Genomic DNA, 18930 nt, shown 5'->3' with positions numbered 1-18930 from the left:
TAGCCCGTTAGAATAATAATAAATAAATAAATAAATAATTTTTTAATTTGAATTAATTAACAACTTATAAAATGAACAAATTTAGATTGATGATTGAAATATCTAGAAGTACTTATTTATATAGGTAATTACAATTAAATATACAATATTACATATTTTTCTACGCGGCATACATAAGGGCACAATTCATTATTTATTTGAAAAGCAAACTATAATTTATTTAAAATATGACTATAGGTACGAGCAAATAGAAAAAAAAAGTATTGAAAATCTATTATTATGTTCTTCAGGTGTGCCCGACTATGCTCATCTCATTTGTACCCAATATGTTATATAACATGAATCACAAGATTCCGGTAATGTTTTTAACTGGTGACGTTATGTATCAAAATCCTTTTCTTTTTATCTCTTACCGACGTAGATAAGCACGCAGTATATGCCCTTGATGCGTGTGTTATTATGAATCTACAATTTTCTCCACAATATAATATACCTCTTTCTATAAATATTATCATTGGTCACAGATCACAAGTATACTACGAAAACTGAATAGATATTAGTTTATGTCTAGACACTAATTTATATGACACGCAGAAAATTGTAAAATAAAAATAATTAATCTTTAAAATCTATGCAATGATTATAATTTACAAATAGAAGGTAAATTGTATTTTTATTTAATAGATAGGTATACATCATTCGGCTTTTTGATAAATATAACATATAAATAATAATAACAGAAGTTATTTAATCAATGTTGGTATTTAATTACTAATATACAAAACAATTGTTTAATTTATCAAAATAATTAAATTTATTGATAACTTTAAAATACCAAAAACAGAATGTGTGTTTTAGTACGAAATTATTGATACATCAAAACATGTATTAATAAGTGATTATATTGTAATTAAACATGACTTTTGATGGGGCTAAATGATATGATTAGTTAATGTATTTCACACAAAGTAAAGTTATTTTAATGTAACTGGGAGATAAAATATACCTTTAAACCTATATAGTGATTTTTTTATCAAACAACACTCATTATTTCAAAAAGTATTGACTTTTATCAATTTTTTTTTTTTAAATTTAAGATCCATACTTTTCTAGAATTTTAGAACTCTTCCCTATTTTCACTCTTATATTTAATAGTAAAAATATCAACTTTTGATTTTCAAGTGGCAACCTATATTAATAATTTCATAAATTCATTACTTTATGTATATTTAAATTTTTCACGTATATCATACGTCGATAAGATAAATCGTGCTTATGATGCATCTTTATCTTGATAAAATATATGAAGTGTACCACGGCTGAGGAGGGGGGGTGTTAATACACCTGTAACACCCGCCCTGGTTACGAGCCTGAGAGCGTATGATTTTTTTCTTACCTAAAAACTTATACAGAAAATAATATTTCAATTATAAATTTCGAGGATAGTTTTTGGTGACAAATTCTGCCTTTTTGGTAATTTTATGGTAAAAATTAAAACATGGGGAAAAACAAAGAAAAAATAAAACCGCATATACTTACGCAACACCAATTACCAATAATTACTTTTTGTCCAAATCGAGGGTGGTGGTAAACTCTCCCGATTTTTAAAAATAGTTAACTCTTCCGGGTCAATATTATGTTTACTTGTAGTAAATGTGTAATCTCTAGCGGGTCAAAATTATGGATCAAAATTGTTTAAAATTTAAGGTTTCAATAAACTAAAAAAAAAATAAGAAAAAGCAGTCATACAGAAAATAAAGAAAAAACCACAACTCAAAAAATATTAGATTATTAAGGCTAAAAAAAAAGATACCATAAGTTTTTTTTTAATCTGTTTGTTACTACTATCAAAAAGATTAAATTTAAGCATTTTTATTTTATCATACGAATATTTTATATATTATATTTATTTCATGATTTTTATTAAATTAAATTAGTAGTACTTAAGACTCGGGAGAGTTTACCATCGGGTAAGTTTACATTGCCCCAAAATCGATATTGTTTTGTTTTTTTAATTCATAAACCAATATCTATTTACGCATATATTTTCATTTTTCATAAAATAAATATTTATACTAATTTAATCTGTAATTTTTTTTTAAAATTGTCAACTGTTAATAAAAAATTTGTAAATTTTCGAGATTTTGATAAATCGTGCCAAAATTTAAACTTCAAATTCTTATAAAAATGAATTTTTCATCTATGTATTTCAAATATTTTTATATATTTATACGAATAATTTATGTGATACATTTTCTATTGAATTTCCAAACTTTTTAACAGATCGAAAATGTATTATCAATATTTATAGTAATCACAAAAATAAAACTAAAAAAATTGAAACTTCAAATGTAGATAAATGTCCATAAATAACTTTATTTTAATGAATCATTTTATCGACTACTTATTACAGTGTTTTTCAATTAGTGTGTGGCCAAAAAAGTCCAAAATTTTCGAAAAGTATATTAAATTACACAAAATGTACAAAAATTGTTGGCGCAATTTACAAAAATTAATTAGTATTTAATAAAATCTCCATAATAGTTAAAAATAAGTTATAGATAGTTTAATAAATAGTAACATAATTAATTTTTACTTTGTTATTTTTAATTTTACATTACCAATTTAAATTAAATATTACCCATTATCCTTGTTTTTTTATTATGTTTCGTAAAGTATGAAATATTTTAATAGTATGTCCCCATAATACAAACATTGAGAAACACTGACACAAAAAACACACATCATTGAAAAATCAATACATTCATAAATATTATGATACTATTTTATATTACGTTATAAATAGGGATGGGCCCATACCATTTATTACCGATATCTGATACTCTCATGTATGCTACTTTAAGATATAACTGATACTATCAGCTAATATCTTATAAAACCAATACATACCCAATAACATAAATATTAAATAGAAAATAGAAATTATTATTTATTACTAATAATTATTAGTTAATACACAAATTAGTAATAACATATTTTTTTTTATTTTTATTGAGTTAATTAAACTCAAAATATTAAGCTTAAATTTAAAAATAAAAATAAAATAACCTCAGTAAATGTTTAATAAGAATAATTTATTTATTAGTGAATATACAATATTATTAATTTTTATCAATTTTATAACAAATTTGAATTTACAATAGGTAATAATATTTAATATTTTATGATTATATTGTTACCTATTTAATATGAATTAAGATCGACAGTTGTATTCACAATTTAAGATCCTTAAATTTAATAACCTTAAATTATTGTCATGCCATAGGTATTACAGCATTATTAAATATTAATACATTGTACTAAATATCATAGATTACTAATCTATAGTATGTCAATATTTGTTTGTACCTCTGTACGGGCATATAGTCATGGTAGCTGGGTAGGCCGGGTCCTCCTTAAATTTATTCTGGTCCAGGACCAGCCCCCTAAATTAATATACAAATTTTATATTCCTATAACACGTTATCTTAAAGTTAAACATAAGGTCTATTCATAATAAACATAATATTAAATGGGAACTGAAGTTAAATAGCTACTGAGCATAGCTATTTCGAAACTAATCAGATTACATTACAAAAAATGGTTTACGACTACGTGTATTCGTGCTTGTGTTAGATTATATTATAATTAAAAAAACTAGAAAAAATATTTATAGATAATTATGGTTATCACTAGCAGTGTTATTTTTACAACGTACATTTACAAAAATCTCGAAGCAGGCTATCAGATAGCACCACAGCAAGTTTTAAAAAAGCTTTTGATGCTGTCAGCCACGATCTTTTAATGAGCACACTAGAAAACTTAGGTGTTGGTAACTCACTATTATCTTGTCTTGAACCATACGTATCTGGAAGGAGAGATTTTGTCTCTATCCTTAGTTCCTCTACTAAAAAGGGGGCGTCATTCATTTGGGCGAATAACCCAAAATTTATCTGAGTAGAGCTGTATCATTTGGGCGAGAAATTAACCGATCGTTTAGGCGAATTTATAAATTATTGAATAATAGGGAAGTAACATATATATAACATTTGAAATAAATACGATCATACTAAATATGAAAAAATATGCATTAAGCTCAATATATGTAAACACATGCAAAATAAAAATAATACCATCTTCATCACAATAATATAAATCGTGGAAATTACTCATTTAAATTTAATTTGTACGTAGCAAAAAAAAATGCTGATGCATACAAATCCTAGCCCTGGTGATAACTATTTTAAAGTGTTAAAACCAATTTACAAATATAGATAGGGAACAATAATTTGTTAGATTGTAATAAGACGGAGACAAAGTTCATCCATAGTATATGATCTAAGGTATTTATGTTCTGCTCATATCTAATCTAATCAGATACTGAATGATGACATTTATTTTGATGATAAACGCAGTATAATGGTATACATATAAGAATATAGAACAGTTATGACACTTACTAGGTATTTATTCTTTACGTCAAAGTTGTCGGGAGAGTTTAAATTTCAAATCCTAATAAATATATAATATCTTATAAATTTTTAATAAAATGGATACGAAAGTTGAAGCTAAATTCGATTCTATAAGAAATAATGAAATTATAGTGATTGAAAATTATAAATTTTGCCAATCAAATATTTTAAAAAATAGTACAGTAAGTTTTCGGTGCGCAAATAAAAAATGTGGATCTAGTGTATTAATGTCACCAAATAAGTCTAATATTATTAAATTTAATAATACATCTCATAATCATCCTGCCTGTACTCCGAAGACTTTAGCATTAAATCAAGTGAAAAGTGCTGTAAAAAGAAAAGCAGATATAGATTTAAACTCAAAACCAGGTAAAATTATACGATCAACTTTACTTCCGAAACCTGAAGACGAAATTTTGTATTCCGATTTATCATCTATTAGGCAGTGTAGGTATATATCGTGTCAGAAAACGTCATTTTCCTACTTTGCCTCATACCATAGACGAAGCGTATAAACAGCTTTTTGAAATTCAAAAAAATATTATTACTTCTAACGATTAACAGTTTTGTTTTGTTAATCAAGAAAAAAATATGATAATAATTACATGCTCAACTAATCTTAAATTATTATGTGGTTCTGAATATGTATTTGGTGATGGAACTTTTTCTTACTCCCCAAAACATTTTGTTCAGTTATATGTATACACTTCACGTATACAAGCAAAAATTTTATGTACCCGTCGCATTTTGTTTTTTATCATCTAAAACTACTGAACAATACGCATTAATGTGAAATGAAATTATTCATTTATGTAATACTTTAGTAAATACTAAATTAAATATTTCTAAATTGTATTCGGATTTTGAAATTGCCGCTCATAAATCAGTACTTAAATGTTTTCCAACATGCCAAATTATTTGCTGTATCTTCCATCTTACACAAAATTGGTTTAAGAAAATTCAGCAAAATCCTGTTTTACATAAGCATTACGTGAATAATAATTCAGAAATTGGTGATTGGTTAAAATGTTTCTTTGGTTTACCTCTATTACCATCAGATCAAATTCAATATGGATTTACAGAGTTGATGTCTATTTGTCCCACCGATATTTCTGATTTTTCAGATTATGTTCTAAATAATTATATTACAGAAGATGCCAAATTCCCACCTAACCTTTGAGCAAAAGAACTAACTGATGAACCTCGTACTACTAATGGGGCTGAATCATTTCACAGTAATTATAATTCGCAATTTTATCATCCACATCCTAATATTTATCAAGTAATTAATATTTTAAAAGAAATTCAAACAGAAACCTTACTAAAAATTAATTCTATTAACAAACAAAAAATCAATATATTACGTAATAATACTAAAGAAAAACAAGACTACACATTAAAATCATGGGAAGAATATCAAACCGGAAAATTAACAATAATAGATTAGACAAATGGGTATGCGATACCATACTAATAAAAAAAATTAGTTACTATTTTTAATAAAATATTATGACAATTTTTATAAGAATATAATTTAATATAATATAATGACCAATGGGTATGAGGTACCATACTAATAAAAAATTTAGTTAAGATAATAAATTATATGACAATATAACACATTTTTAACCATACCAGTTAGAATTAACTGAGATTCCTAAGTCTCTAAAAATAGGAAGGAAAACGTATATTATATAGTCTATAAATTATAATCAATATGTTGCTTAAATATAATATTACAATTATTTTTTTTTAATAACTCGGCTCGCCCAAACGATGTATTAGATAAATTAGGGGTCGGTGTAAATTTCACCCAAATGATGTATATAAATTCGCCCAAACGATAAGTTATTTTAGGTTATTCGCCCAAATGAAAGCCGCCCCTAAAAATTTATAAGCATCCTCAGGTCACCTGAATTTATTACTTTTTTCACTTTTTGTTAATTTCTCAAACCTTACCTAAATAAAATTGTCTTGATACGTAAATGATCCAAAGATATTTTATACAATTGATCACCTATATATTTGGTTCTGCTTCAGAATTAATGAATTTATTAATTAATTATTAATCGATTTATCGAATAAATTAATTTTTTTTCAAACTGGTAGTATATAAATACACATTTTTAAATACATTTCAAATTTTTGAAATTTTGGCCTGCGCCAAAAATATTTGCAATATTTGCAAATTATTTTGTAATTCATAAAAATTTTTGTATAAGCAGCTAAGAATTGAAAATTTAATACAAGATTTTTCATAAGTTTAGCTTACAATAATTATAAAAGAACTTAAATGTTGGTGTATTCAGGCCATTTTAAAACATAAACCACCTTTTTCACCAACCACTGGAAATTATATCCTAGGCTGACAAATCATCTTCGTTCAGAATCGTTTTTCGTATACAATGATACCTATCATTGCATTTAAATTTAACCTACCCTAGTCCGAGGTTAACCCCACCCCACCCCCCCCCCTCCCAACATAACGGTACCCACTTGCCTACTTTTTAATATTGGTAATTGGTTGTTGTTTAAACAATAGGATACAAGTTCATCAAATAGCAATGCATTAATGATAAACACTGATGCACATATTTGAAAAATTAAAAATACTGTTATTTGAATATTATATATTTAATTTTAGATTCTGAACGAAGTGATGAATGCATTGATTTTACAATGATGTGTGTTTTTTTTTTTTTTTTTTGTGTCTGTGTACAGCATAACTAGTCGAAATAATGCTCCAATTTCAAACTATGGGGGTGGTTTCCGATGTAAAAATGAATATCCTTGGTGCATTACAGAGATCAAAAGTAAACATTTTTTAACAGTTATCAAAAAAAAATCGAGAAAAACAAAAAAAAAAGTGACGGAAAAACAGGAATTTTTACTCAAAACTAGTTTTGACCAAATCGATTTTTTATATGGCTATAAACTTATAACTTAAAAATTAATAACTATAAATATGTTTGTAAGTTAAAGTCGTCAATCAGTAAGAAAACAGCATTATGATATTTTTTGTACAATGATTCAATATAATTAAAATAAGAATTATATGCATTTTTTTAAAATTTATTTGGAATATACGTAGAACCAATAGGTAACAATAATAATAGTGAGATTAGAAATGTTTAAAAGTACAAATAATAATTTTATACAATTATTTTCAATTAAGATATAGGCTTTGAATGAAAATTATTTCTATACCTATTATTACCAGCTAATATAGGTAGATATATTTTTGAATACGAAAAATAATTCTAAATCGAGACGGTCTATGGTCCATATTAGTTTATTTTAGATTTTGAGCGGATAGTAGATGTATTGATTTTACAATTATGTGTTTTATCTGTCAGTCATCACCTTTTGGGACATTAAAAATAATGAGGGTGGTTTTTGGTAAAGAAATTTTAGATTTTTTCCTATAAATGTCGATTAAAAATTATCCATTGCCTCGTTGGATAGAAACTCTTGATCATTTAATACAAAGCTCGTCATAATTTTTATAATAAGCGTTTAAAGTTAAAATTTCGAAAAATTTCATAAACATCGTGAAAATTAGGAAATTATTTTGCAGTTAAAAATTCATAAAAACGTTTGTTCTTATACCTAAAATTAAAAAATTTAATATAAGATTCTTTGCTATATTTTAATTATAAAAGAACAAAAATTTTTCTGGAAAACTAAATTTATTAAATATTGAAAATTTAAATACCATAATCTTCATTATACGATAAAATGAATGTTCTATTTTTTAGGAACTATTTTGAGCTATTTATAGGCATGACAAATTTTCAATTTCTTTATCTTTAAATGTTGAATAAAATTATTTGTGAGTCCATATTCTTGAAATTTTAGTACAAGATTCCTTTGAAGTAGTTCATACTGAAATCATTAAATCTCAAAAATAAACAAACGATAATTTTTTTATAGATATTTTAAGTTACAATTTGGTCGAAATTACTTATTTAAACGATAATTAACAATTTTAATTGTTTTTTTATATTAAAAAAAAATATGCCTATAATTAATAAAAATATACCTATCATTGCATTCAAATGTAACCTACCCTAGTCCGAGGTCCACCCCACCTCCTAATGTACAGCAGAGAGGTACCCACTTGCCCGCTTTTTTTTTTGCCCTCCCCTTCCCCCTTGTAGAAATCTTAGCTACGCCACTGCACTGCACCGATCCATTCAGAATTTAAAACTATGACTTTTTTAATTAATAGATACACATTGTGGTATACATTACTATTGACCATTCAACAACAATACAATAATTTTTTCATAGTTATTAATATCAATGGCGGACTAAGATAAAAAATTCGATACTGTACAATTATATTTGACTGGCACTCAAATTTATTTCGTTCTATATATTATACTTAATGGTTTTTTTAAGACATAGATGCATACTTATTTTAATTATTTTGAAGTTTTATAGAACATATGTTTCTGTCAAATTATTAATTAGGTACTAAATAAACTAATTTACCTATTAAGAACAGAATAAAATATATCAACAAATTTAAAATGTACCTAGATACCTACATATTTTTTTTTATCGAAAAAATCACTTTTATTCTCGATAATGTTTTCAATATAAATATTATTCAAATATATTTTTTTTCTTTTCTTTATCTCAAAAGTTATAGGACTATTATAGAAGTTTCATGTATAATAATATTATTCTATATTATACTCTTGATTTATAAATTATAACAAACCATGTTAAAGAAATCCGAGCTATACAATGGTGAGTTTAAAATAGGAAGTACAAAATGCATATTTTGCATATTATTTTATTAATTTTAGTAATTTATTGTCATCGTCATAAATATTAATCGACAACAGTGTGATGCGTATTTAATATTTATCGCGATAATGAAATACTATCTTAATGACTTAATATCATAATATCATATCGTCGATAAGTTATCGACTTAACGTATAGTAAATTTATTTATTATTTACTTATCAGTAAAGTTATTGTATACGTTTGACATTTTACAGTATTTTTTTTAATAAGATTTCCAAATATCTACCAGTTTTCGGCCATATTTTAAGTATGACTTATATACATTTATTTTTTTCATAGGAACATTACATTTAATTTTGTACACATTACTAAACAACATTAGATGTTTATTCGGGATTTTAAATAATTTTTTTTCTATACTTTTCTATAATTTTTTTATGCAAATTTTACAATTTTTTAATATATATTGCCTTTATAAGATCTAATTAATAATAATAAATAACAGCCCATGGTCTACTGAGAAAAGTTTTAATATCCCATTAGTATAGTCTACCACTGAATAATGCAAATTTAAAATGTATTTATGAACCTATAGAATAATGGATTTTGAAGGCCAAAAATTGTAGTAAGTATAAACTTGATATAGTCTATTGATATTTACGCACATTCAAATGGCGCCTGTAGAATATAATTATGTAGTTTTTAATGTTTTTACATTTTAATAATTTAGAAGTCAAAACCTAACGCCAGCTGGGATGTTGCCATACATATCAAATATCAACCATAACCTTATACAACATCCGGTGGTTTCATTATTCACACAACTCATACAACAAACAAATTGTATATAAAATATTTTTAAATGATTAAATTTATTCAAATCGAAGAAAATTAAATAATACAATAATTTATGATAATTAAAATTTTTCGAAAAAAATTAGTTTAAAAAAATTTATTTACTATGATATAAATAGCGCATTCTATTAGCCGTTGTATACGTTTCACTTTGCGTATAACGTCCTCTTAATTGTTGTATTACATCTATTACTAATACCAAAATTATTATGTTTTCTATAATAATTATAAAATAATAAAAAAGATAAGTTGGTAAACACTATCCCTTATAATAAATCATTGAGCAAGTCGCTGTAATGTATGTGTTAAATTTGAATTAAATAATAAATCATTAGGTATACACGAAAAATGATTCTAAGCAAAGATGACTTGTCAGCCTATAGCATGGGTGGCCACTAACCTTATCTTTGGGAGCCGCAAATTTATAAAGTTAATCCGAGGTGAGCCACATTGTAAAGCAAAGTTTATAAAATAAAGATACATTTTTCATTTTAAATCAAATGAAGGAATATTTATTTACATTTAATTTTTATCTAAGTTGGGTTCGAGAGCCGCACAAAATTAATTTAAGAGCCGCACAAAATTGATTTAAGAGCCGCATGCAGCTCGCGAGCCTCGTTGTGGCCACCCCTGCCCTATAGAATATAATTTCCAGTGGTTGATGAAAAAGGTGATTTATGTTTTAATGGCCTGCATACACCAAAATATAAGTTCTTTTATAATTATTGTGAGCCAAACTTATGAAACATCTTGTATTAAATTTTCAACTCTTAGCTATACTTATACAAAAAATGTTATGAATTATACTTACAAAATAATTTGAAAATACTCATGATTTTGACGAATTATTGTCAATATTTGAACTTCAAAAACACTAATAAAAAAATTGTGCTTATGTATTCTTATAGTTTTTAAATCACAATAAGACTAACATATGAGGAACTTTGTATTAAATTTTTAAGTATTTTGACTCGACCAAAAAATGTTGTCACTTTTTTTTTGTTTTTCTCTATTTTTTTTTAAACTGTTGGAAAATGTTTACCTTTGACCTTTATAATGAACCAAGAATATTCACTTTACTATCGCTAAACACCCCCGAAGTTTGAAATTGAAGCATTATTTCGGCTAGTTATATTGTACACGCAGACCCAAAAAAAACACACATCATTGTAAAATCAATACATTCATCGCACATCGTTCAGAATCTAAAATAAATAATAATACCTTAAAATAAATCAGTAATATCAATGTCAATGCGTAAAGTAAAATTCATTATAATATAATATGATACGTAAAAGTTTTAAATTCTCACGATTAATTTTTTTAAAATATAAAAAAAACAATTAAAATTGTTAATTATCGTTTAAATAAGTAATTTCGACCAAATTGTAACTTAAAATATCTATAAAAAAATTATCGTTTGTTTATTTTTGAGATTTAATGATTTCAGTATGAACTACTTCAAAGGAATCTTGTACTAAAATTTCAAGAATATTGACTCACAAATAATTTTATTCAACATTTAAAGATAAAGAAATTGAAAATTTGTCATGCCTATAAATAGCTCAAAATAGTTCCTAAAAAATAGAACATTCATTTTATCGTATAATGAAGATTATGGTATTTAAATTTTCAATATTTAATAAATTTAGTTTTCCAGAAAAATTTTTGTTCTTTTATAATTTAAAATATAGCAAAGAATCTTATATTAAATTTTTTAATTTTAGGTATAAGAACAAACGTTTTTATGAATTTTTAACTGCAAAATAATTTCCTAATTTTCACGATGTTTATGAAATTTTTCGAAATTTTAACTTTAAACGCTTATTATAAAAATTATGACGAGCTTTGTATTAAATGATCAAGAGTTTCTATCCAACGAGGCAATGGATAATTTTTAATCGACATTTATAGGAAAAAATCTAAAATTTCTTTACCAAAAACCACCCTCATTATTTTTAATGTCCCAAAAGGTGATGACTGACAGATAAAACACATAATTGTAAAATCAATACATCTACTATCCGCTCAAAATCTAAAATAAACTAATATGGACCATAGACCGTCTCGATTTAGAATTATTTTTCGTATTCAAAAATATATCTACCTATATTAGCTGGTAATAATAGGTATAGAAATAATTTTCATTCAAAGCCTATATCTTAATTGAAAATAATTGTATAAAATTATTATTTGTACTTTTAAACATTTCTAATCTCACTATTATTATTGTTACCTATTGGTTCTACGTATATTCCAAATAAATTTTAAAAAAATGCATATAATTCTTATTTTAATTATATTGAATCATTGTACAAAAAATATCATAATGCTGTTTTCTTACTGATTGACGACTTTAACTTACAAACATATTTATAGTTATTAATTTTTAAGTTATAAGTTTATAGCCATATAAAAAATCGATTTGGTCAAAACTAGTTTTGCGTAAAAATTCCTGTTTTTCCGTCACTTTTTTTTTTGTTTTTCTCGATTTTTTTTTGATAACTGTTGGAAAATGTTTACTTTTGATCTCTGTAATGCACCAAGGATATCACTTTGCCATCGGAAACCACCCCCAAAGTTTGAAATTGAAGCATTATTTCGACTAGTTAAGCTGTACACAGACACAAAAAAAAACAAACATAAAAAAAAAGTTGGCAAGTGGGTACCGCTCTGCTGTACATTAGGGGGTGGGGTGGACCTCGGACTAGGGTAGATTAAATTTGAATGCAATGATAGGTATCGTTGTATACGAAAAACGATTCTGAATGGAGATGATTTGTCAGTCTAGAATATTTAACGTTAGATATAAATACAAACAATTATATGAATTTTGAACTACAAAATAATTTGCAAATATTCATGATTTTGACGAATTTTTGTCGAAATTTGAACTTCAAATGTTAATAAAAAAATATTGTGCCTATGTATTCTTATAATATTTTAATCACTATAAGAATAACATATGAGGAACTTTGTATACAACTTTCAAGTATTTTGATTGGGCCAAAAAAATTTTATCGACACTTCAAAAAAAATTTTTCAGAAAAATTGGAAATTTCAGCTGTCTATAAATAGCTCAAAAAAACTCAAAATAGTTTGAAAATTAAATCACGTAAATAAAATGCCAATCTAAATAACTGGTAAAATTTTCAAGTATCTACGGCTTATACTTTATGAATAATAACAAATATTTAAAATCGTTTGAGGATAAATCGTTATCGTTACGCGAATTTAAAACAGTGCATTACTTTTTGTACTTTAAGTGATGTTATTTTGTTTTTAATTTTAAAATTTTTATTTATTAAGGTATCAAGGACTTTTATAGAAGATTGTCTTAGATAGTATTTATTATAACTAATTATTAATAAATACCAATAACAATTATGCTACGAAGTTTTATGTGACACGTAAAACTTCTAAATCTATGTTTATTATTTAAAAATATGTTGTAGTATGGAATTAGGTGTGCAGAAGCAAAATACCTTAATTTTAGGCCCTGCTTTCTGTTAACGATAAATTTATTAAAACAAACATTAGTAGAAAATTAATTGAGCTGGATTGCTATGATTCTAAACGACTCAGCTGCTTATCAAATTTCAATACCTACCTAACTATTTCCCTAACTTTTACAGCAATTTTTTTTCTTAGGAGTTCAGTACTATAGACTGATTTATAGCGTATAGGCTATACTTTTATTATACAATCTTTATTATATTTATGAAAAAAATAATTTTTAAAAAATAAGAGAAAATGTCAATTTTCAGGGGAAAATGTCCTACTATGCCAAAAACAGTCAGGGGGGAATGTCCGAGGGGGGGTACCTATTGTCCGGTTACCCCATAGAATATAACGATATTATAATAAATTATACGAAAGGGAGAACAATGAAGTATGGAGAGGTGTATTAGAAGAGGCGATGGATCTACAAGGCCCGGAATAAGCTAAAAAAAAATAATAATAATAAAAAATAGGTAATCATACGATCATAGTTTCGTAGTGTACAACTATAGGTAATAACTGCCTGTTAAAGTATTATCACTCTTTCTATAGATATTACTATAAGAAAGTTAGTCAACAATCAAGTTAATCATGAACTTATTAAAATGCAAACATATAAAATAATAATAATATAGGTACAGATTATATTATACCAACATGACTATTGACTACATATTACATGGAATAATTATATACTGTAGCTTGCGTGACAAGTGTTGTACAACTCGTAAAAATTTTTTTTTTGGCGGCGGCACCTTATCAAAACAATAACCAGTGGCGTATCAACCGTGAACCATAGAGTACCGAGTACTATCGACTACCAAACCTACTATGAGAATATGGCTTCGATAGCTTTTGTGGTTTCCAAGATTATTGAGTGCTAATAATTATTAATGCATTTAAAGGTAATATAGAAGATAGATACCTAAATTCATGTTATTCATGGTTACAAGCACGATTAAAGATACAATATATTTAATCGTGGTCACAAGACGTTAAAACTACAATTGCTGAATGCTGGTTTAACAGAACGCTTGGCTCGATTCTTATCAATAATACGCCGAGTCGGTTTTATTGTTTATATATTATACGATTATGATACCTACGATTATGCGAATTTTACACAAAATTCAAAACTGTCTTCATTGGCAAAATTTTTTTAACTTTATTAAACTAGTATTTTTTATCCACAATTAGTAACCATTTTCGATTTTTTTATACTCAGAGTAATAATATAGTTTGAGTACATTCGTTGTACTATGTGATTGTGTTATAGTATTCATTAACATGGAATATACAATAACTCATCTGTAAATAGTATTTTTTTTTTTTTGTCTATCAATTGTCCATATATTTCTTGTATTCTACATGGTTCTTATAATAAATTTCTATTATTAAATCAATTAACTCTTAATATGGATACCAATCATTCATTGTCAACAACGCGGGTCAATACCATGGACAACATCAAACATGATCGTTCTGGAAACCATGGGTCCCTGATTAACAATTTAAGGTAATAATTATGTTTTCAATTTAAACAAATTGTGAGTTACTGACAATAGTAGGTACTTGCATTCTATTTTTATGTATCTTTCAATAAGACTTAGTCCTTCAAGTTTAGAGGTCAGAAAATAGGTAATTTACATTGTCTATTATCAATTAGGTATTGTTATTTATTGAACCAATAATCAGCTAATGGTCTCTTGAACAAGATTTAGTGGCCCATGATTGGTCCATTAAGTTTTAATATAAAACTTTAGATTAAGTTAATCAATTTTTTATGCAACACAGTTTAGGATTTTTTTAGTGTTGTATTATAATAATAGTTTATTATAATCCTAATAATAATTTATTAGCCCTTAAATGCATTATTTTAGATTTTTAATATAACATTTTATTTTATTGTTCTGCATTTAAATTAGATAATTATGGTATTAAATTATATTATATATACTTAAATAATAATTCTTTAGGTATAAAAATAATTTACTTACAATCATATTCTTGATCTATTTACAGTCATATGCCAACATTTGGTCTACCAGCTAGTGCCTATGAATTAAATTCCAGTTCAAGATTAACTATAAGATTTGATAGAGAAATGTTCAACAGTAGTCTATTTGAGAGTGAAATAGAAATCAGTCCTGCATTTCGATTTAATAGAAATGATTTATTCAGACCTTCCCAGTAAGATATAAATAAATTTTTATTTAGTTTAGCTATTAACAAATTTTATTGAATAGTTTTGATTTCAGTCATAGAAGTAGCACATTATTAAATGGACAATTCTGTACACCCAAAGAAATAGTTCAAAATTTAGATACAAAAAAGCATTTACATGAGTTTGGGTCGAAAAAAACTGAGGTCAAAGCCAAACTGTTTAAATGTGATGTGTGCAAAAAATCATTCTCTAGTTCTGGTGGATTGACTGTCCATTACAGAACACATACAGGTAACAAACCTTTCAAGTGTGATTTATGTAATAAAACTTTCTCAAATTCAAGTCATTACAATTACCACATGCGTGTACATTCAGGAGATAAACCATTTAAATGTCATGTGTGCAACAAAGAATATTCTTGTGCTAATGGTATCTTATACCATCAGAGAACCCATCACTTTTTACAAGATACTAAACCGTTAAAATGTGATGTATGTGACAAACTGTTCTCCAGCATTGGTGGTCTGACTGTTCACTATCGCTCTCATACTGGTGACCGCCCATTTAAGTGTGAAGTGTGTTTTAAAACATTTACTAGTTCCAGTCACTGCAAGTATCATCAGAAGACTCATTCACAGTTGATTACAAAAAAAACCTTGAAATGTGATGTTTGTAACAAATTGTTCTCCAGTTCAGGTGGCCTTGTAGTTCATTACAGAATGCATACTGGTGATCGTCCATTCAAGTGTGAAGTTTGTTTCAAATCATTTACGAGTTCCAGTCATTTCAAGTATCACCAAAAATCGCATGTGATTTCAAATGATAAAAAAACATTGAAGTGTGATGTATGCGATAAATTATTTTCTAGTGCTGGTGGTCTAGTCGTTCATTATCGTACACATACTGGTCACAGACCATTCAAATGTGACATTTGCTTAAAATCTTTTACTAGCTCAAGTCACTTCAAATATCACCAAAAAACCCACATGGTTAATGTCTAATGTAGCTTAAATATATTTTAGTCAAGAGAAACTAATTACTTATTAGGTTATTATATTTATATTTGGAAATGCTTACTTTTTCTTCAGTAAATATATTATTAGTTATTTATAAAACTTCTTTCCTATACTCTGTATATACTACAATATTTTTTCTATTTGTAATAAAATGTACAAAATCAATATTTTACATCTTTTTTCTATTAGTCTTTTGATTTAAGTTTATTTTAATCATAGTAATATTTAAGTATAAAAATGAAATATTATAATTTATAGGTATAATTTATTTGATGTGTAAAAATTGTATCATGTATCAATTTATTAAATATTTGTAGTAAGTTGGTAATCTTACTTATTTCAATGAACATAATACTTATTTTATATCTAAACATTGTATTATTTAAAGTAAGAATTATGTGATATAGTACATCTATCAATGTTTCATTGATTATAATGTTGATTATGAAATAATTGTTCTCAAATGTTCTGTCACTAAAAATTTGTATACCAAATCGCATTGATCGTTTTTTTTTTTTAAACAAAATATTGAAAATTTTTCAATTTCAATTATTATTTATACTAATATTCAATTATTTATACTAAATGTACATTTTTAAATTTGAATTGATTGCTCATTGAAATTGTATTGTTTAGAAAGAAATGACTTAAAAAATTATATTTTAATTTCTCCATTCTTAGCATTTTTTTTTAGTATTTTGCTTTTTCTTTATATTAAACAAATTAAAATTCTAATTTGTGGTTTTATTTAAATCTTATTATGCTTTGTATACCTATTTGGTTGGATTGTTGTCATATATCTAAAAACAAAATATTAATAGTGCTGTATAATTGTATTATAAAATCTATCAACTTCATATTTGATACTCATTTTAATAGGTATAGTTGGTTATTTAAAATTGTATAAATATTTTAATTTATAGACTGTATTAAATTTAATCAAAAATAATGTTTACCCTTTGAGACAGAATAGATACTCTGAACCCTCATGACCTACTGAAGGTTAAAAATTTGAATTGAGCATTTTAAGGATAACATATTACATCTTACAATTTGCTGTAAGTAGCATAAAGAGCCATATAAACTTCCTAATTATATTATTTTGAAAACAAGATTAAAACATATTCAATAAATATATTTTTTTTTAGATACTTGAATTTTCAATACCTATTACCTAGTCATTATAAAAGAACAATAATCTGTATAGATACCACTTCTTATGAAACTAAATAATCTATTTGACAGATTCTGTTAAAAGTCTCAATTATATTTTCATCAAATGTGATTTTGTTAAAAATTATAAATCACTTTTTTAACAAAACTCTTCTCAAAAATAATTCATTCATTTAGTGTTGGCATATACAAAGGCATTTATACTTATAAATAATACTATTTTTGTCAATCTTACTAGAATAAACTATTAAAATATAAACAATTTGCTTTTATAATAGATGTTATTAATCTTCAAATATACAAAGTACAAGTTCATAAATACATAATAACAGTTTCATTAAATTTTAGATTCCTTTTTAACTAAGTGATAAATAGACCCTTTTGTAATTGTTTTTATGACGAAAAGTGTTGTTTTTTTTTTAATCCACAGTCTTAGTATTTCTCCTTATATTATAAATTTTAATTAGTATTTTTTTCATATGTTATATAACGTTTATTTACAAAAAAAGGTCAAATCTCAAACTTTGAGTATGTTTCAGATAGCTAATTGGATCTACTTTGTAGTGTCAAAATAATTTTTTTTGAAATAATCGCGAAAAATAGAAAAAAAATAAGGAAAAACTGGAATTTTTTGAGCAATATAATAATATAGTTAACGTTCGGAGTTTTTAAGAAAGTTGATGAATATGTTTAAGCCGAGTCAAAAAATTTAAAAATTTAAAAAGATTCGTCCTTAAGTTGTTCATTATACAAATAAAAAAATGTAAAAAAATACAATACATGGTGACATCATGTTATGCAATTTTTTAAAAGCATTTAAAATTAGAATTTAAACAGTTTAATCAAATCTTGAAATTTTGCAAATTAATTTGTAGTTAAAATTAAAAATCCATTATAAAATTCAAACCTTTCTAGTTCCAATCCATACCTAACTCTTCGCATAATTACAAATGCTCCATTCTATGTTCACACTCTTCACACCAACTTA

General features: G+C 25.4%; 2 protein-coding genes across 5 annotated transcripts in view; both read left to right on the top strand.

Moving 5' to 3' along the window:
* Positions 1 to 18930, top strand: part of LOC114122794 (anoctamin-1) — a 104251-nt gene that overhangs the window by 57478 nt on the left and 27843 nt on the right. The gene's annotated exons all lie outside the window — the stretch shown is intronic.
* LOC114122970 (zinc finger protein 239-like) lies at positions 14396 to 17916 on the top strand. Of its 4 annotated transcripts, XM_027985807.2 has the most exons (4): positions 14396 to 15105; positions 15612 to 15779; positions 15836 to 16044; positions 16129 to 17916. In XM_027985807.2, the coding sequence occupies exons 1-4, from the start codon at positions 15005 to 15007 to the stop codon at positions 16752 to 16754; spliced, it is 1104 nt and encodes a 367-aa protein (XP_027841608.1). In that variant the 5' UTR covers positions 14396 to 15004; the 3' UTR covers positions 16755 to 17916. The 4 variants fall into 4 exon arrangements, with proteins under 4 accessions (XP_027841608.1, XP_027841593.1, XP_027841601.1 ...); XM_027985792.2 differs by having other exon boundaries at positions 15836 to 17916; XM_027985800.2 differs by having other exon boundaries at positions 14398 to 15105; positions 15848 to 17916.

The sequence above is a fragment of the Aphis gossypii genome, chromosome 2, assembly GCF_020184175.1.
Source record: "Aphis gossypii isolate Hap1 chromosome 2, ASM2018417v2, whole genome shotgun sequence".
NCBI classification, from domain to species: domain Eukaryota; kingdom Metazoa; phylum Arthropoda; class Insecta; order Hemiptera; family Aphididae; genus Aphis; species Aphis gossypii.
The sequence above is the reverse complement of the archived record's forward strand: the minus strand, read 5'-3'. Positions and strand labels throughout refer to the sequence as shown.

What these genes read in the sequence shown, in the direction of transcription:
- LOC114122970 (XM_027985792.2), top strand. Translation starts at nt 15,005, where the DNA reads ATGGATACCAATCATTCATTGTCAACAACGCGGGTCAATACCATGGAC. An exon ending in TCCCTGATTAACAATTTAAG is followed by an intron (nt 15,106 to 15,611) that starts GTAATAATTATG and finishes ATCTATTTACAG; the next exon opens with TCATATGCCAACATTTGGTC. An exon ending in GATTTATTCAGACCTTCCCA is followed by an intron (nt 15,780 to 15,835) that starts GTAAGATATAAA and finishes TTTATTGAATAG; the next exon opens with TTTTGATTTCAGTCATAGAA.